The sequence below is a fragment of the Cervus elaphus genome, chromosome 4, assembly GCF_910594005.1.
Source record: "Cervus elaphus chromosome 4, mCerEla1.1, whole genome shotgun sequence".
Taxonomy (NCBI): domain Eukaryota; kingdom Metazoa; phylum Chordata; class Mammalia; order Artiodactyla; family Cervidae; genus Cervus; species Cervus elaphus.
Genome location: NC_057818.1, coordinates 53,133,744 through 53,152,882, shown reverse-complemented (window position 1 = coordinate 53,152,882; position 19,139 = coordinate 53,133,744). Strand labels below are relative to the sequence as shown.

General features: G+C 51.0%; 2 protein-coding genes and 1 pseudogene across 2 annotated transcripts; 1 reads left to right on the top strand and 2 right to left on the bottom strand.

Annotated features, from left to right (window-relative positions):
* Positions 1-1,600: 1,600 nt before the first annotated feature.
* Positions 1,601-3,864, bottom strand: APOC2 (apolipoprotein C2). The gene is made up of 4 exons (XM_043899449.1): positions 3,799-3,864; positions 2,491-2,566; positions 2,151-2,310; positions 1,601-1,844 (listed from the first exon to the last, which is right to left on the bottom strand). The coding sequence occupies exons 2-4, from the start codon at positions 2,543-2,545 to the stop codon at positions 1,754-1,756; spliced, it is 306 nt and encodes a 101-aa protein (XP_043755384.1). The 5' UTR covers positions 2,546-2,566; positions 3,799-3,864; the 3' UTR covers positions 1,601-1,753.
* Positions 3,865-4,356: 492 nt separating this feature from the next.
* Positions 4,357-6,467, bottom strand: APOC4 (apolipoprotein C4). Its single transcript, XM_043899448.1, has 3 exons — positions 6,297-6,467; positions 4,909-5,134; positions 4,357-4,560 (listed from the first exon to the last, which is right to left on the bottom strand). The coding sequence occupies exons 1-3, from the start codon at positions 6,370-6,372 to the stop codon at positions 4,395-4,397; spliced, it is 468 nt and encodes a 155-aa protein (XP_043755383.1). The 5' UTR covers positions 6,373-6,467; the 3' UTR covers positions 4,357-4,394.
* Positions 6,468-12,360: 5,893 nt separating this feature from the next.
* LOC122692779 lies at positions 12,361-14,842 on the top strand (annotated as a pseudogene).
* Positions 14,843-19,139: the final 4,297 nt, after the last annotated feature.

Genomic DNA, 19,139 nt, shown 5'->3' with positions numbered 1-19,139 from the left:
AGCTGTGTCCTTTAGAGTACGCTCCCTGTGAGCCCTATCCAAGGTGGCTGCACCTAGCTCTTGAACTCTTTCCTCACTTCTTCACCTTTTCTTCATCACCTGCATTGCTATCTGAAGTTACCTTCTCCATGGGTCCTCTCTGCCTCCCACCCCACCCCCTCAGCCTCTCTATTTGTGGCTCAGGATGGAACAGAGCTTCTGGTCCTGAATAAGAGCTCAGGAAACATTATTACTATTGCTAGTAAGAAGAGCTAAAAAAAGCATACTGCCAAGCTGTAATCAGTAAAACCGTATGAAGCTGGGTCAGGACCCAATCAGTACCTTTTTGAGGGGCCATGTGAAGGCAAGGAGATCAAACCAGTCCATCCTAAAGGAAATCAGTCCTGAATATTCATTGGAAGGACTGATGCTGAAGCTGAAACTCCAATATTTTGGCCACCTGATGCAAAGAATTGACTCATTGGAAAAGTTCCTAATACTGGGAAAGATTGAAGGCAGGAGAAGAAGGAGACGACAGAGGATGAGATGGTTGGATGGCATCACCAAGTTGGATATGAATTTGAGCAAGCTCCAGGAGTTGGTGATGGACAGGTAAGCCTGGCATGCTGCAGATCATGGGGTTGCAAAGAGTTGAACACGACTGAACGACTAAACTGAACTGATGAAGGCAGGGCTGTCTTTTTCCCTGCTGTGTCTCCAGCGCCTGGTTGTGTCTCAATAAATACATGACTGGGGGTGGGGCAAATGTATAGGAACTGGCACAGAACACAGCTTTTACAGATCTGCCCTCTTGGGCCCCAGCCAACCTGGGCACTGCCTTCCCATACTCAGCAATGACTCATGGGCACCACTCTCCCCTCTGCCACAGCACCACTGAACACCTCTCTGCGATGGCATATTTAAAGTGTCAGCCCAGTGATTCATGTTGATGAATGGCAAAAACCAACACAATATTGCAAAGTAATTATCCTTCACTTAAAACTAAATAAATTTTCAAGAAGTGTCAGTCCAGGCCCCAGACACAGTCAGAGGCCACTGTAAGTAAGCTGTATTCATTTACCTGATGCTGGGAAAGATTGAAGGCAGGAGGAGAAGGAGATGACAGAGGATGAGATGGTTGGATGGCATCACCGACTCAATGGATGTGAGTTTGAGTAAACTCCAGGAGTTGGCAGTAGACAGGGAGGCCTGGTGTGCTGCAGTCCATGGGGTCGCAGAGTCAGATGTGACTGAGCGACTGAACTGAACTGATTCATTTATCATGTTACAAATGAGAAATCTAGGACTTCCCTGTTGGTCCACTGGTTCAGGCTCTGTGCTTCCGCAGCAGGTGGCACAGGTTCGATCCCTGGTCAGGGAACTAGATTCCATGTGCCACATGGCATGACCAAAAAAAAAAATGGATGAGAAAGCCAGACCTCCGTGCAGGTCAGTCTCTAATTATTGTTGTTATGATTATTCATTATTATTATTCACCTCTTTATTCTCACTGACCAGGTTAGGGAGATATACATAGAATAGGTGATCAATAAGTGTTGGCTGGCAGGCATCAGCTCCTCCATCGTGGACCCTGAGGTCTCAGAAAAGTGACGATATCAAAAAGAATAAACTTGGCTTTATTATTATTATTGATAAGTCAGGCTAGAATTGGGAACAGGATGCTGAGAGTTGCAAGGAAGTGGGGAGGGGTGTAGATCAGGGGACCCAGGGGGCTGCTGGAGCCTGGACTCCCCCGTGATTGGGGGCCCAGCTGTCAATCTTCTCCTGACAGCATAGAAAAGACCTGGTCAGTGATAATCCCTGCATAGGTGGTCACAGCGGCCGTGCTTTTGCTATATATGTCCCTGGGGAGAAAGGACAGAAGGACTGAGGGAGGAGGGGCTGGGGGTCTGGACTCCTGGGTCTGGGGGAGGAGAGGCTGGGGGCCCAGAATCACGGGTCCTGTTGGAAAAGGTGATTAGAACCCAAAGCCGTGGATCCCTAAGTAGGACAGGGATGGGATCCCAGAATCCCAGAGCTAGGTATTGGGAGCTGAGATACCTGGGCCTTGAGAGACTGCAGGTTTGAACCTGGACTCCTGAGTGTGAGGGAGAAGGGGCTGGGGTCTGGGACTCTGGGCTCTGGGGGTGTGGGTGGGAGGCGGGTGATACCTGATTTTCTCATCCACGGTGGGCAGGTATGTCTTCTTGTACAGCTTCTGGGCGGCTGCCTTGGCTGTATCCCAGTAACCTAAGAGGGACTCCTGCACCTGGGTGAGCAGGGCAGGGCTGGAGGCCTCGTCTTGCTGGGGAACATGGGCCCCTTGGGCCTCTGCAGGAGGAGAGTGCGTTAGGGGAGCTGAGGGGCCTGATGCAGGAGGAGAATAAAAGGGGGAAGGAGAGGGATGGGCAGGGGGCAGGGCGAGACAAGAACGGACCGGGAGGATGCTCGGGGCTCCTCCCCCTCCTGGCATCCCCACCTCCCCTTCCGACCCCACTCAACCCCACTCACCGAACCCCAACACCAGGAGGATGAGAAACCCGACCAGGAAGTATCTCGTGCCCATGGCGTCAGGAGACCTGGAACACTGAGGCGGGTAGGGGCAGGGCCATGGGAGGCATCTGGTCCTGGGGTCTGCGGGCCTCAAGGATACCGGCCTAGGACCCCCTCTTCCCTTCCTCCCTGCCTGAGTCAAGTTCCTAATGACTTGAGCCTCACTTCCTAATATTCTATGATGCTACTCCTGCTTGCTGATTGTAACATCTTAATTCTTTGGTTTTTTTTTCCCTTGCTCTGCATGGCTTGTGGGGTCTTAGTTCCCCGACTAGGGACTGAGTCCAGGCCCGGCAGTGAAAGCGCCTAGTCCTAACCACTGGACAGCCAGAGAATTCCCTGCAACATCTTAATTCTAACACTCATTCATTCAAGAAGTGTTTCTTCACCTACTGTGTGCTAGGCACAGTTCTGGGCCCAGCCATGAACACAGTGGCCCTTGCCCTCAGAAAGCCAACATGAGAGAGAAATGCAAGCAGCAAACATCAAATGAATGAAGTATAGGGCCTATCTCCCTCTGATAAGTGCTCTGGAATGCAGAGGGTGTGCTGTGTAGTCCCGGAAAGCCTCAGCAGTGGGGTGGCATTTATTTTAAGACCCAGTCAGTACAGGGCCACGTGCCACAGTCTGGGTTAAGAACCACCACTTGGATGAGTGAGTTTCCTCTGCTCTGGGCCCTGCTCTACCCACATTCCAAAGTCATCTTGATCCCAGCCCTGGGAGGGAGTCACTCTCCGGGACACAGGGCTCAGTCCATCACATCACCCTCCACCCATCACATCACCCTCCACGTTTCAGAGACTGCGACGTGGAGGTTGACATCTGACAGGAGGAGGATCAGCACACACAGACATTCTTCAGTTTTTAAATTCCATGACTCTTCTTTTTTTTTTTTTAACCCCAGCCATGCCACATGCTCGGCTTGCGAGATTTAAGTTCTGACACCCGGCACAGAACCCAGGCCCCCAGCTATGAAGGTGCCCAGTCCTAACCACTGGACCACCAGAGAATTCCCTAAATTCCATGATTCTAAAACTGGAACTAATTTTTTTTTTTTTTTTAAGGCTGAGCCAAGCAGCATGAGGGATCTTTGTTCCCCAACCAAGGATCGAACTTGTGCCCCCTGCATTGGGCGCTCGGAGTCTTAACCAGTGGACGGCCAGGGAGTTCCCTGGAATCTAATATCTTGACTTTTGCAGTTTCTGATTTAACAATCTTGGCCCATTCCTGCTGTCCCCTGCCCCCCATTTCTGTCCCCTCTCTTACCAGACTCTGGCGGCTGTCCTCAGCAGTTCCAAATGGGCAGAGAAAGCCTTTATAGCTCTTGAGATCCACCCCTCCACCCCCACCTCGACACCTCGGCCAAAGTCCTGGCCAACAGGACTGCAGGAGTGGGAGGGGGAGAGTTGGGGGGAGGTGGCATGGGGACAGAGAGGGAAACAGGTTGAATGGGGGGCTGTGGAGGGGTCAGGGGTTCTGGGTGCCCACAAGGCATCAGGTCTGGGGTCTCCATCGCGTGGGAGGGGAAGGTAGAGCTCTGAAGGAGGGGCGGCTGGCAGGGGTGGGGGGCTTGCTAACTGCTCTCCAGCCTTCACCCTCCACCCCAAACCAAGAAACCTGGAGTCCTCTGCCCCCCATAAGCTGGCAGTGGTGGGTCTAGCACTGGGGGCGGGGTGGGGTCATCCCTCCGGGCCTCCCAGTCCTTCCCCTCCCCACCCCCACCTCTTGTTGCTCCCTTGCCACGTGTCACTTCCTCCACCCCTTAACCTCTGGAGGGGGATGGGGGATTATCTCTGGCGAGGCCAGGAGGGACTGGGACAGGGACACACACAGAACTTGTTTATTGCAGAGGGTGTGACGGTTTAATTTTGGTCGCTGGGCCTGCAGAGCAGCTGGGGACACAGACTGTGGGCCTTGTTCAGGAGGCTATCCTTGGAACTGCGGAGCCAGGCCTGGGCGCGAGAGCCCAGGTCCTTCAGGTGGTCATCGTAGTAGGTCTCCATGAAGCCCCGGAAGGCCGTGGGGCCCCTGGAAGGGAGGGGATTCACAGTGGAGACCACAGATAGCCCCCAAGACTTCTGCTGTGTCCACCCATTCCTCCCTTTGACCCAGGAGCCCCTGCTTTCAACACTTACCCTCCACCCTACTCAGACCCAGCATCACAGCCCTGCCCCACCCAGGGCTCCTGGGATTCCTCTCCTGGGATTCCTGCTCCTGGGAATCCTGGAGTTTGGGCACAGTTCCTCCTCCCCCAGACCCCCTGGAGTCCAGCCCCCAGCCCCTCCTCCGTCAGACCCAGGATCCAGGCCCCCTAGCCTGCCCCCCCCCGCCCCGACCCGAGAATCAGGCCCCCGGCCCCCTTCTGCACACACTCACCAGAACCACTTCCACTTCTCTCTGGTCCTGTTCACCAGCGGTTCCACCCATTCCTTCACCTTGCCTGGAACCAGGCTCCAGGAACTCCTGGCTGGCGCTGGCGGGGGGCTCAGGGTCCTCTTCGGCCCTTCTTGCTCCTTCACTTTGCCTGGAATCTGGCTCTGGGAAGTACTGGCCGGCGCTGGCGGGGGGCTCAGGGTCCCCTCAGGCTCTTCTTGCTGGCATGCTAGGTGGGACCAGGGGACAACTTGGACGACCGGGCCCCTGAGCCTGTCCCTCTCGCTTTCCCTCCATGCTCGCGGTCACTGTCACTCCTGGTGTCCGCTCACCGCCTTCTCTGTTCCTCTGACCCCCTCGGCCTCCTTCAACCACAGGTCATCTCCTTTCACCCGCTGTGCCCGGGACCCCCATCAGCCCTGCATCTGCCTGTCGTCCCCTCCCGCAGCCTGTAACCCTTGTCCCGCCATGCCTTCCTCGCTAGCTGATCTTGCTGCCTCCTCTGTTCTCCTGTGACCCCACCCACACAGTCTGAATGACCTCCGTGGGCAGTGAGGGATGTCCCCATGGACAGAGGTTGGCAAAGCCGTGTGTCAGGCTGGTGGGCCAGGGGTTCCACCAGGAACACCTGTCTGTCCGGCACCCCCGCTCCTGGGCAAAGCCTCACCTACAGAGACCAGCATCACCCGCGTGCATGTTTATAGGCATGTACGGAAACACCCATGTGGCCAGTGGGGTGCCCTTGGTCAACGACTTAACCTCTTCAAGACTCAGTTTCCCCTTCTGTAGAATGGGCTCGGGACAAGACCTAGCTTATGGGGTTATTGTGAGAGTTGAGGGTTAACACGGAGAACCAGTTTCTGGAACATTGGAGGCACTGTGTACATAGTGATATTTTAAATGCATGTGCGGAGGGACTTCCTTGCTTAGTGCAATGGTTAAGACTCTGCGCTTCCAATAGAGGGGGCACAGGTTCCATCCCTGGTCAGGGAACTAAGATCCCACATACCTCGTGGCACAGCCAAAACCACAAAACTTAAGAACTGCACGTGCAGAACCCAGACAGACACAGCGGTACACACACTCTCCCACCCGCTAACCCTCAGATCTTTTGCATAAATACCCACTAAAGACACACACGTGCCCACAAGCATACAAATGTTCACACATACATGTTTACCTCTCCTGCATACTCTTTTGCTGACACAGACACAAGTGCAAAATTCATGACCAGTGTCATCTGTACCAACCCTGTGCACACACTTTTCAAACACGGCCACCCCCGACACAGACTCCCAGACACGCACACAGATCTGCACGCCTCGGAGTCGCTCACACTCACACCCCAGCTGCTGTGGGGTCCCCACACCCCACCCCCGGCTCTTCCTCACCCACAACACAGGCCAGGACCAGAACGCAGAAGCAGAGGGAGGCCAGGGCCTGGGGCCTGCGTCCAGGGAACGACATTTCTGGGGGCCTCTGTCCCTCTGTGCTCAGCTCTCTGGGCTGGGGGAGGGGCAGGCTGCCCTGAGCAGAGTCCTCCCCTGGCCGCCTCCCCACGCCCCTTGGCAGGGACTTCAGAGAGAGAGGGGCCCAGGTGACGATGACAGTCAGAGGCCATGCCCGCCCCTGTTGGCCTCCTTCCTGCCCTCCCACCACCCTAACCTGACAGGGGAAGACAGAAGTTTCTTTGCCCTCCTGTGCTGAACTGGGTTCAAATCCTGGCTCCACCTCTTGTGACCTCTTCCACCCCTCTTTTGGGTCTCAATTTCCTCCTCCGTAAAATGGGCCCACAATCCATACTTTAGGATGTAAATTAAATGATGTGATAACAAGGGAAATTAGATATTTTAAGTTTGTAAAATTAAAATTTTTATTTTATTTGGTTGCACGCTGTGGCATGTGGGATCTTAGTTCCCGGACCAGGGATCCAACCCACACCCTCTGCATTGGAAGTTCGGAGTCTTAACCACTGAATCCCCAGAGACATCCTGAGGGAAATTCTTAGTGTGGAAGCTGGCAATGTAGGTGCTCACAGATCAGAGTTGCCTATTCTTTCTTTCGTCTCTGAGATCCCTTGGCCACTGGGCTACAGGGCCAGACACACCTTCACCGCTTGACCAGGGTGAATATATTCCTTTCTCTGGGCTCAATCTTTCTGTTAGGTAGTTAGAATAGGAAACAGGAGTCCGAAATGGCGGTGGCTAAAAGACAAGGAAGGGAAAAGCCTGCGAAAATAGAACAAAGGAAGGTCAAGGGATGGTCCAAGGACCAGAGTGAGGACCTCAGGTAGAACAAACAGCACTCCTGGCTAGCCCAGTTTACATAGGGCAGGCCCAGGGGGAGGAAAAAGACATATAAAAAGAGGAGCCAAAGGGCTCTCTCTATTTCTCTCTCCCACACTCTGGCGTGCTCCCCCTACTCTCTTCTCTTCTTGTCTTTGGGTTGGCATGCCCTCACGCCTCGAGGATGAATTCTCCTGCTATTTTCTAAATAAATAGAGCTGTAACATGGAGCTGTAACACTGATTTGTCTAAGAGCTATAACATGGTCTGTTCGAGACCTGAGAGCTATAACACGGTCTGTCTAAGACCCGAGAGCTGTGACGCGCCAAGGGCTTTAATGTCCATCACTCCAAATCTTTGTTGTGATGAGATAGAACCGAGGAGCATACACTTGCCTGGCATTTCCACCTGTAAAATGGGGATAGCAGTAAGTGTCTGCTTCCCAGGGTCTGCATGAAAGCCAAGTGAGGCCCTGTGAGGGAGAGCTTAGTGGGAGGTTGTCAACATCAGGCTTCGGTCAAACACCAGACAGAAAGAAAATGAGCCTTTTTCTCCCAGAGGACTGAGTTGTGAGCCAGGATGCACAATGTAGCCAAGAAACCACAGGCTGGATTCTTTGGTCTAAGGGTGCCAGATAAAATACAGGACATCCAGTGACATTTGAATTTCAGGGAAATAATGAATCTTTTTTTTTTGCATAAATATGTCCCACGCAGTATTTGGGAAGTATACTAAAATTTATTGGTTGTGTATCTGAAACCCAAATAACCAGGCATCCTGTGTTTTTATGTGGAGATTCCAACAATCCCTGGAGGAGGAAATGGCAACCCACTCCAGTGTTCTTGCCTAGAGAATCCCATGGACAGAGGAGCCTGGCGGGCTACAGTCCAAGGGATAGCAGAGTAAGACACGACTGAGTGACTAAGCACACATGCAGTCTGACAATTGAACTTTGGCCACAACCTGAATGACTGTACAGAACTGATCAGGAGGCCTTCCAGAACGCCGTCCATTCCAGTGGGCCTTGTGTGCGCTCTGGCATACAGTAGGTGCTCAATGAATGCTCCCTAGAGTTCCTCACTAACAATGTATGTTAGTTGTTCAGTCGTGTCCAACTCTTTGCAACCCCATGGACTGTAGCCTGCCAGGCTCCTCTGTCCGTGGGATTTTCCCAGGCAAGAATACTGGAGTGGGTAGCCATTCCCTCCTCCAGGGGATCTTCCTGACCCAGGGATCGAACCCTGGTCTCCTGCACTTCAGGCAGATTCTTCACCATCTGAGCCACTGACAATCATAAGTGAAATAAAATCTCCTGCAGTTTCCGACTGGGATGATGAAAACATTCTTGAAATGGATAGTGATCATGGTTGCACAAGATTGTGTGTTTACTTAAATCCACTGAACTGTACACCTAAAAAATGGTTCAAATGGTAAACTTGATGTCACATGTTTTACCATGATTAAAAAAAAAGAAAAAGAAAAAACCCCACCTTGCACTGTGTTAGGGGATGCAGTGGGGTGTTGGGTTCAGAGTCTGGCTCCACCTCCTTCCTGCTGTGTGACCTGGTGTTTGTTGCTTAATGTCTCTGGGCCTGTTTCTTCATCCACGAACCATAGTCATGGACTATGTGCTTACGCAGGAGAGTAAAGTAGATCGTTTACCTAACTTACCCTAACAACGCCAGACACACTGCAAAGCCCTGCTGACAACCCTGCTGCTAATTATTAAGCTTGCATTTCCTGATGCTCGCTACCCATCAGGGTTTTAGTGCATTAACTCACTAAATCAACTTCAGTGCTGCAAAGTGGGCATCTTTTTCATTCCGGTTTTACAGATGAGGAAACTGAAGCTGTGGGGGTTGGGCTCCCCAGCCAGCAAGTGGTAAATTTGAAGCCAGCCCTTTCACTCTGCCTAACCAAGCCAGAAACAACCTCTGCCTTCACTTCCCCCACCCCAATCCCAGAGGGCAAGAGACAGATGGAAGCAGGGCCAGGGGTGGGTGGGCCCGAGGGGAAGGTCTCTGACCCTGCCCGGGCTCCAAGGTCAGCATGAGCTGTTCCCTGCTTGCAATGTTTGCCCATCTCTGGCATCCAAGGCAGGAACAGGCTGAAGGTCGTTCAGGGTGGACCTCAGGGGTGGCTCAAAAACAACTGTGGGTGAGGGGTGGGGGGCAGAGAGGTCACAAGAGGGGAGTAGGGAACGGGAGCAGTGAGCCCTGAGACCTCAGCATGTGTGTCTGGGGACAGAGAGCATCTCTGAGCCTGAACTTCTGTGTCCACAAGAGCGTCAGTCCCACCACCAGACTCCCAAGCACTCTGTCCACTCCAGGGTCTCTGCTTCAATCCAGATTCCACTCCCTGTCTCATGAAATCCTCCACTTCCCTTCCGTCATCCCTAACTTCTCACCTCCCTGGCTGCTCTGGGTTGTGGCGGGGAAGTCAGGGGTGGAAGAGAGGTTGGTATATCCCTTCCATCTCTACTTTCTGCCTTTGTCTGGTAGATCTCCATTCATTCATTTTACTATAAAAGTTGAGATATTTGAAAAAGAAAACACATAACAAAAAACTGAGATATTCACATACCATAACAGTCACCCTTTTAGAGTGTACAATTCAGACTTCCCTGATGGTCCAGTGGTGAAGACTCCATGCTTCCCTGCAGGGGACCCAGGTTTGATCCCTGGTTGGGGAACTAAGATCCCGTGTGCAGTGTGGTGATGCCAAAAATAAATAAAGTGTGCAATTCAATGAGTTTTGGTATATTTGCAAAGTTTGCAACAATCACCATTATCTAATTAGAGAACATTTCATTACCCAAAAGGAAACCCCACACCCCTTAACCCTCATTCCTATCCCCTTCTCCCCAAGGCAGGGCAACCACTGACCAGCTTTCTGTCTCTTTGTTGTTGTTCAGTTGCCAAGTCATGTCCAACTCTTTGCGACCCCATGGACTGCAGCACGCCAGGCCTCCCTGTCCATCACCAACTCCCGGAGTCTACTCAAACTCATGTCCATCGGGTCAATGATGCCATCCAGCCATCTCATCCTCTGTCGTCCCCTTCTCCTCCTGCCTCCAATCCCTCCCAGCATCAGGGTCTTTTCCAATGAGTCAACTCTTCGCATGAGGTGGCCAAAGTATTGGAGTTTCAGCTTCAGCATCAGTCCTTCCAATGAACACCCAGGACTGACCTCCTTTAGGAGATTTCCCAGTTCTGGACACTTCATACAAATGGAATCGTCACACGAGGTCTTCTGTGGTTGGCTTCTTTCATGGCTCATCCATGTTGTAGCGTGTGTCAGCGCTTTGCTCCTTTTTTATTTTCTCCTGGATTTTTCTCTTTTTTTTTAGTGTGGCTTGTGGAATTTTAGCTCCCTGACCAAGGATCAAACCCTGGCCCTCAGCAGTGAGGTCTTAAGTGTCCTAACCTCTGGACCACCAGGGAATTCCCAGTGCTTCGTCCATTTTATGGAATGATATTCCACTGTGTATGGATATACATATACAGATATACATACACTATATGGATTTATTTCATAACATTCATTCATCAGTTAATAGGTATTTTTTGGCTGTTTTCCACTTTTTTGACAATTAAGAATAAAAGTGTTATGAAGAGGTGTGTATAAGTTTTTGTGTGAACATGTTTGTAGTACTTTTGGGTAGAGACCTAGGAATGCAATTGCTGGGTCATGTGGTAACCTTGTTTAACTTTTTATTTTTCCTCTTCCAATTTTATTGAGGTAAACTGGACATACAGCACTGTCTAAGTTTAAGTTGTACGGCATAATGATTTAACTTACATACATCATGTAAAGATTACTAAACACACACATTTCATATAGATACAAAATTAAAGAAATGCAAAAAAAAAAAATCTCTTGTGAGGAGAACTCTTAGGATTTACTCTCATAATAACTTTCATATAAAGTGTGTGCAGATCTGAGAGAACAGCATCGAAACACGTATATTATCAAGTGTGAAACAGATCGCCAGTCCAAGTTGGATGCATGAGACAAGTGCTTGGGGCTGGTGCACTGGGATGACCCAGAGGGATGGGATGGGGAGAGAGGTGGGAGGGGGGTTCAGGATGGGGAACACATGTAAATCCATGGCTGATTCATGTCAATGTATGGCAAAAACCACTACAATATTGTAAAGTAACTAGCCTCCTACTTATAAAAATAAATGAAAAAAAAAAGTGTGTGCAATGTGTGCATGTTCAGTTGTGTCAGACTCTTTGCAACCCCATGGCCTGTAGCCCGCTGGCTCCTCTGTCCAGGGGATTTCCCAGACAATAGTAGGTTGCCATTTCCTTCTCCAGGGGATCTTCTCAAACCAGGGATTGAACCTGGATCTCTTGCATTGCTGGCAGAGTCTTTACTACTGGGCCACGAGGGAAGCCCCCACATATAATGTACAACAGGGTTTTTTTTTTGTGTGTGTGTAATAAAGTTTTATTAAAGTATAAAGGAGATAGAGAAAGCTTCTGACATAGGCATCAGAAGAGGGCAAAAGAGTACCCCCTTTGCTAGTGTTAGCAATGGAGTTATATACTCTCCAATGAATCCAAAGAATGTCTGGAGGTTGTAAAGACCTCACCAGACCTACTCCCATAATTTACATTTTAAGATAACAGAGTTGGCCAGAAGGTTTAACCCAAAGATCGTCCTCAGGCAGGATACATCCTTGTAAAGACCAGACCTACTCCCATAATTTATGTTTTAAGATAACAGAATTAGCCAGAGGGTTTAATCCAAAGACTGTCCTCAAGCAGGATACATTATTGTTATATAATCCTAAGGAATGTAGAGGAAAAAAAGTAAAAAAGTTTGTCCTTTCTTCCTCCTTGAATATCCCAGACCTCTCTCTCCTTGGGGACCCCTAGACTTCTTATCAACCTGCCTCGGAAATGACTCTCTCATTCCCCCCTTTTCTTTTAGGAGAATTATGTTGCCTAGGGAAAAGGGGCGTCGTTCTCATTCCATAACTGCTTCCGAGCTGACAAGGGACGTTGTCCCTAAATTGGTGAGGCAACATATTCTCCTAATCCTCATAGTGAGGATGTCTCATCCAGGGGCTCCAAGTAATAGTTGGAGGAGGCTGTGGCACTCATAGGAGCTCGGACAACTATTTGTAAATTTTTTTTTTTAATTTTTTTTTTTTTTTTAAAACTCCCACTTTTACCAAGGACCCACCAATGTGGGCCGAGATCTCACCAAAACCGTGAAGAAGGCAGCCCCCGGTCATCACCAAGAAGTCTACACCAGCCTGGGCAGCAACGTACTTCCACACCAACAAGTGTGTAGGCCAGGAGATAGCCCTGATTCTGGCAGGAAGCTCAGCAACAAGATCAAAGGTCGTGTTGCACATCTGATGAAGCGGATTCAGAGAGGCCCAGTGAGGGGTTATCTCCATCCAGCTGCAGAAGACGGGAGAGGGGAGAGAGAATTACGTGCCTGAGGTCTCAGCCCTAGACTAGGAAATCACTGAAGTGGATCCTGACGCTAAGAAAACCCTGAAGCTCTTGGACTTTGGCAGTCTGTCCAAACTTCAGGTCACTCCGCAGCCTACAGTTGGGATGAATTTAGAGCTGTTTGAAGTTTTCTGCTGTGCTGAAATATTTTCATTGAACATCGGACCCCCAAAAAAAAAATTCCCAAGGTGATTCTTTTTTTTTTTTTTTTAAATTGAAGCGTAGTTGATGTACAATAACTATTTTACTTTTTGAGGAATTGCTAAACTGTTTTTCAAAGTGACTTCATTCATCCTTTTTCCTGCTGCTGCTGCTGCTAAGTCACTTCAGTTGTGTCTGATTCTGTGCGACCCCATAGACGGCAGCCCACCAGTCTCCTTCGTCCCTGGGATTCTCCAGGCAAGAACACTGGAGTGGGTTTCCATTTCCTTCTCCAATGCATGAAAGTGAAAAGTGAAAGTGAAGTTGCTCAGTCGTGTCCAACTCCTAGTGACCTCATGGACTGCAGCCTACCAGGCTCCTCTGTCCATGGGATTTTCCAGGCAAGAGTACTGGAGTGGGGTGCCATTGCCTTCTCCAATCCTTTTTCCTACGCAGTATAAGAAAAAATTGTTGTTGTTTTTTTAATAGAAGTATGGTTGTTTACAATATGTTAGTTTCAGGTATGCAGCAAAGGGATTCAGTTATGTACTCATCTTTAAAAAATATTTATGTATTTATTTGGCTGCACCAGGTCTTAGTTGTGGCATGTGGGATCTAGTTCCTTGACTGGAGATTGAACCCGGGTCTTACACTGGGAGTGCAGAGTCCCAGCCACTGGACCATTAGTGTGTGTCTTCTGAGTCTTTAACGTGAGAGATTTCTGGGGATTTAGGAAAGTGCTTGGGAAATCATTTGATTGATTCCAAAATGCTAAATAAATAAACCAAGTTAAAAGTTATTTTTTTATGAAATAGCTATAGGATATACCCATATACCAACTAGGCAAGACGAGTGTAACTCCTTGTAGGAATTCTATCTAATAAAGGATATAGGGGACTTCTAATAAAGGATATGGTAGTTAAGAATCTGCCTGCCAATGAAGGTGACACGGGTTCAATCCCTGGTCTGGGAAGATTCCACATGTCTCAGAGCAGCTAAGCCCATGCGCCACAACTACTGAAGCCCGTACACCCAGAGCGCATGTCCGCAACAAGAGAACCCATCGCAATGAGAAGCCCATACACCTCAAGAAAGAGTAGCCCCTGCTTCAACTAGAGAAAGCCCGCTCGCAGCAACGAAGACCTAGCACAACCAAAAATAAATACATTAAAAAAAAAAATAAGGACATGTGCACATTTTAACATGCTGAATGTGATGCCAGTGAGGCTGGGGTCGGGTGTATGTGCTTAATTACAGCTGATATGATATGCAAGGTGACTTGGGGGAGGAGGTCAGAGTAGAACATAGCCCCTAGAAGCCCCACCTGGGTTCAAATCCCATCTCTATGCACGCTGGGCTTTGTGATGTCTAGCAAGTGACTTTAGCCTTCTGGGCCTCAGTTTCTTTCTCTTGTAAAATAGGAGCAGTGACAGCATCTGCCTCAGGAGGGTTTTGTAAAAATGATACATTCCTTTAGTTTTTTTCCCCTAATTCACCATATTTGTTTCACCAAATATTAAATCTTTGTACCATATCTAGTCCTGTGCCAGGCTATGCCTGGGTCCACAGTGGTGATGAAGCCCTGTCCCTGCCCCCAGGTCTCAGAGTTCAGTGGGGCGTGGGACAGACCCATCCCCAGACAGTGATGACCCAGAGTGGACAGGGCTGGGATGGAGGTGCTTGACCCAACCTGGGAATCAAGGAGGGCTTCCTGGAGGAAGGCACATCAAAGCTGAGATGTGGAGACTGGGGATTGTGTCAGTCTTTTCTGGTTTCTAGCCCATGCCCTCTTTCAAATCCCTCTTCGTTATCCGTTCAAAATGTAATGAGATCTACCACCTGCATGGTGATGAGTCAACCCATGAAAACTGAAGCTCATATTACACAGGGCATAGTGAGTCTTTGCCAGCCTGTGGACCTATGTCCACCTGCCCCTTAGGCTTGGGTTTTTTCACCATCCTCCAGGACCATCTCTACAGTATGGCTGGAGAGGCATCGGGGAACCAGTCCCCCAAGTCTGAGCACCCTGAGATCTGAGAACCAACTGTGTGACCACAGGGACTTTGCCACCTCCCAGTCTCTGAATCCGTTCACCCCAGTCCTCCCTTTCCCTGGGAAGGATCCTTACGTGGCCTTCAGAGGAACTTCTCTGTGTTCGACGGTGCTAATGACTCGCTGTGTTGTCTTCACGACTTGACCAAACCACGGTACTCCTCTGACGATGGGAGGGAATCTGATAGGGCCTGGGGCCACCTGGGCTGGGGCTGGCAGTGCCCAGAAGAGGAGAAAGGGTGCAAACATTTCCATAACGGGAGCCCTTTAGGATGAGATTCCAGGGATGGGAAAGGAGATCCTTGAATGTGTTTCTGGGTGTCATGGCATTAGAATGCAGCGGAGGGTACCAGAGCGACCAGATCGGGATCACGATGCTGGTAATTGCCTTATTCTCAACACTAGACTGGTTCCCCGCCCATTCTAGGCGTGGTAAAAGCAAACTAGCCAATCCCGAAGGAGCGAGAGTGACTACGTTATTGGTTGCTAGTGCTCCCCTGGGCAGATTGCCATCCACTGGACCAGCCTTTAGAGAGCCATGAGACCCGCCCTGGGCGGGTGGAGGTGCGGGGGCACTTCGTGGACGATATGAGAACCAGGGCACAGAATGGGCCCCAGAGCTCTCAAGGGTCCTCTAAGCCTGTGCCCCAGGCCCGTGCTAGCTTCAGTCTTTCAAGTCTCAAATTCTCAGTGTCCCATTCCACTTTTACTGCCCCAAACCATGAAGAGAGCCACCAATAGGACCAAGAGGGACAGAATGAGCTTTGTTGTGGGGTGGGTCCGGAGGGGCACTCTGAAGCTTCCTTTCTGGGCACTGAGGACAGCACAGGCGACAGGACGTGGCCTGGTCCTGGCCCAGGGCCTTATTGATGCCGGGGGTGTGGAGGGGTAGGGTTTGGGGGGTCAGGTTAGTCTCCCTTCCCTTAAGCCCTCACCTGACCATCTGCCTCCCTGTGCCCACCCACCTCCTCCACTTCCACTCCTCCTTGGTGGTGGTGGGATCAAGTAGGGCACCAGGCTGAAGCCTTAGGCCCAAAGCATTTTGTTGTTCGGCACGTGCACCTCCAAATTTCCCTGACTGGTGGGGACCTCAAGTTGCTATAGTCCCTTCCCAACCCAGGGGACAGCCTTCCCCCTCTCTCTGTGGTCATCTTCCCTCAGGCGTCTCTCCTGCTTCATACCCTTCTCCCAGCCTTGGGTGGGCGGGGGCGGGGGGTGGGTTCTCTCAGTAAAACTCAATAACTCACTAACTTAGGACTTTCCTGGTGGTCCACTGGCTAAGACTCCACGCTCCTAATGCAGGGGGCCTGGGTTCGATGCCTAGTCAGGGAACTAGACCCCACATGCTGCAACTAAAAGACCCGGCACAACCAAATAAGTAATTATTAAAAAGACAAACAAACCCAACTCACTAAGTCAATTCACACTGTGTCCCCAGGCCATCTCTACTATCCCCTCTCCCTTCTTAGCCAGCCTCTTCAGCTAAAATGACTCTCTCTCCCAGAGTCTGGGGTCCTAGAGTCTGCCGCTACACACCTGCACCTTTGTCATATCCAATGTCACTTTCAGACTAGCCTTCCTATTCCCCGATCTTTTTGCATCTGGGAGACTCCCCCAAACTTCCCTGGATGCTCCTCTGGGATTTTAATTTCATGGTCCCCAATATTTTTTGGAGAGAGGTATTTATTTTTTTGCCATGTGTTGCAGGATCTTAGTTCCCAACTGTGGATTGCACCCAGGGCCATGGCAGTGAAAGCGGTGAGTCCTAAGCGCTGGTCCACCAGGGAATTCTCTGGAGAGGGGTCTTTTCAACCTGTCAAAGGTACAAAACCTCAGCTGCAAGACTCCCGACATGTGCCCCTCCAAGCGATCCACCAGGAACTCCCTTCTCTCTGTTCCCCCGCTGTCCAAGCCTCCAAGGCCCCTGTAAACACTCCATCTGCCCTTCGGCACCCTCTTGGCTGCTCAGAACACCAAGCACCACCCCCCTTCCCTTCCACCACATCAATCCCCCCTGGGCTGCCTTCCAAGGCATTCCCCCCTCTTCCGCCCAGCTGTCTTTGACTGCTAGTGAACCCTGGCAGCTGGGAGAGGGTGGCCCTGGCCCCAGACTCCAGGTTGGCTGGCCTCGTGCCCCCACACCCACGTGTCAGCCTTGGGGCAGAGGGGGGTAGTTGTGAAAGCGAGGCACAGACACTGCCGGGCACGATTGCAACAGCCCTCCAGCCAGCTCTGTGCTGCCAATCCCTGTCAGGGGGCCCATCTGCTTCCTCTCTGAGCCCCCAGTGCTCCCCACATGTCCACCAAATGCCCCCTGCTCCCCACCCCATCCCGCGAGAACCAAACAACCACTGCAGTCTGCCTGCCTCATCCTCACCTCAGCCCTCGAGTTTCTGTTTACACATGGGGCAACTGAGGCGCAGCCAAGAACATTCAGTGAGAGGCTCAGTGAGAGGCTAACTGTCCTCCCCGTCTTTGTCCCTCATCTTTTCCCTCCCCTTCCTGGACTGTAGGCTGTCCCTCTGGATTCCTGCTGGGGTCAGCCTCCACCCCCACAGCACCCCCCTGTCAGCCTCCTTGCACAAAAGTAACCAGGGGCGGCAGGGGGGGGGGCATGCTGCGGTGAGGCGGGACACCCTCTCTGCTTAGCTGGCTTCATTAGGGAGAATTCAAGATTCAGGTCTTCAAGTGGACAATATGGCTGATGTCCCTGCCGTGACTGACATCTGGGGAAACAGGCTCAGGGGGCTCGGCCCCAGCCCCTGGACACACAGTGAGTCAGCGGAGTTAACAGGAAACGTGGGTGGGACCAGGCCCCCTGCCTCTGAGTCCCCAGAGAACTCCCCCCACCCCCAACTCAGTCCCAAGGGTGAAGCATCTGGTGGCGGGGAGGGGCTTGATTCCATCAGGACAAACAAGGCAACTTCAGGGAAAACTCGGAGTGGAGTGCAGATTGTGTTGGAGCTGAAGCAGGCAGAGGTCAGCCTGGGAGATACAAGTCCTGGCCTGTCCCCTGTGGTGGGGAGCCCTATTCCCCTCCTTGGAGAACTAAGGGCATGGGAGAGGACAGCGTTGGCACCTCCAGGCTCCAGCCAAGCTTCTCTGAGTGTCAATTTCCAACCGGCTCCTCCAGCCCTAAACAGCAGGGGCCTGTTGCAGACCCTGTGTGCCTCTCTCTGCAGTCTGTTCCCAGCACCCAGTAGGCTTGTCAGGATAGATAAGAAACCAATCACCTGCTTGGAGGAGAGAAGGAAGGGGTGAAAGGCAGAGGGTGCATGTGCTGCAAAATGGTGGCGAGGGCAAACCCAGATGAAGAAGGGAAAAAAGAAATAAGCCACACCAGGGGCAAGAGAGGGCTTCCCAGGTGGTGCAGTGGTACGGAATCTGCTCGTCAATGCGGGAAAAACAAGAGTCACAGGTTTGATTCCTAAGTAGGGAAGATCCCCGGGAGGAAGAAATGACAACCCACTCTAATGTTCTTGCCTGGAAAATTCCATGGACAGAGGCTGGCGGGCTACAGCCCATGGAGTCACAAAGCGTCAGACACAACTGAGCACATACACGCGCGCGTGCGCACGTGTGCACACACACACACACACAGGAAAGAAAAACCAGAGGGAGAGAGAAAAGATGGGGGTAAACTGGAAGACAGAAAAACAAAACGTCTCAGGGAGAACAGCATGGAGACAGAGGCGGGAAGGAGGCAGAATCAGGTAAGGCAGGCGGGAGAATAAGAGTGGGAAATAAAGAACTGAAAATGGCTTGATTTAAAAAAATTATCATTTTTAGCTACACTGGGGCTTTGTTCTGGCAGAAGGCATGTTCCGGAGCATGCAGGCTCAGTAGCCTCCCATGTGGGATCTTAGCTGCCCAACCAGGGATGGAACCCGTGTCCCCTACACTGGGAGGCGGATACTTTACTACTGGACCACCAGGCAAGTCCAGAAAATGGCTCAGTATTCACAGCAGTGGTCTGAAGTCTTTTGAGTCATGAGGTAGATATTGTGAAGCCAGGCCAAACGAGGCTCAGCGAGGTTGCTTTTTTTGCCCAGAGTAGTCAGGGGCAACCGAAGGGTTTAACCCACTGGTGGATTTGTTCCAGAACCTTGTCTCAGCCACAAATCGATGAGAGTCAAGGAAGAGAGTGAGCAGTTGTGAGTAGAGATGGAGGAAAAAGGGAAAGACTTAAAAGGGGACTTGTGTGCTAAGTCACTTCCTATGGACCATAGCCTGCGCCAGGCTCCTCTGTCTATGGGGCTCTCCAGGTAAGAATACTGGAGTG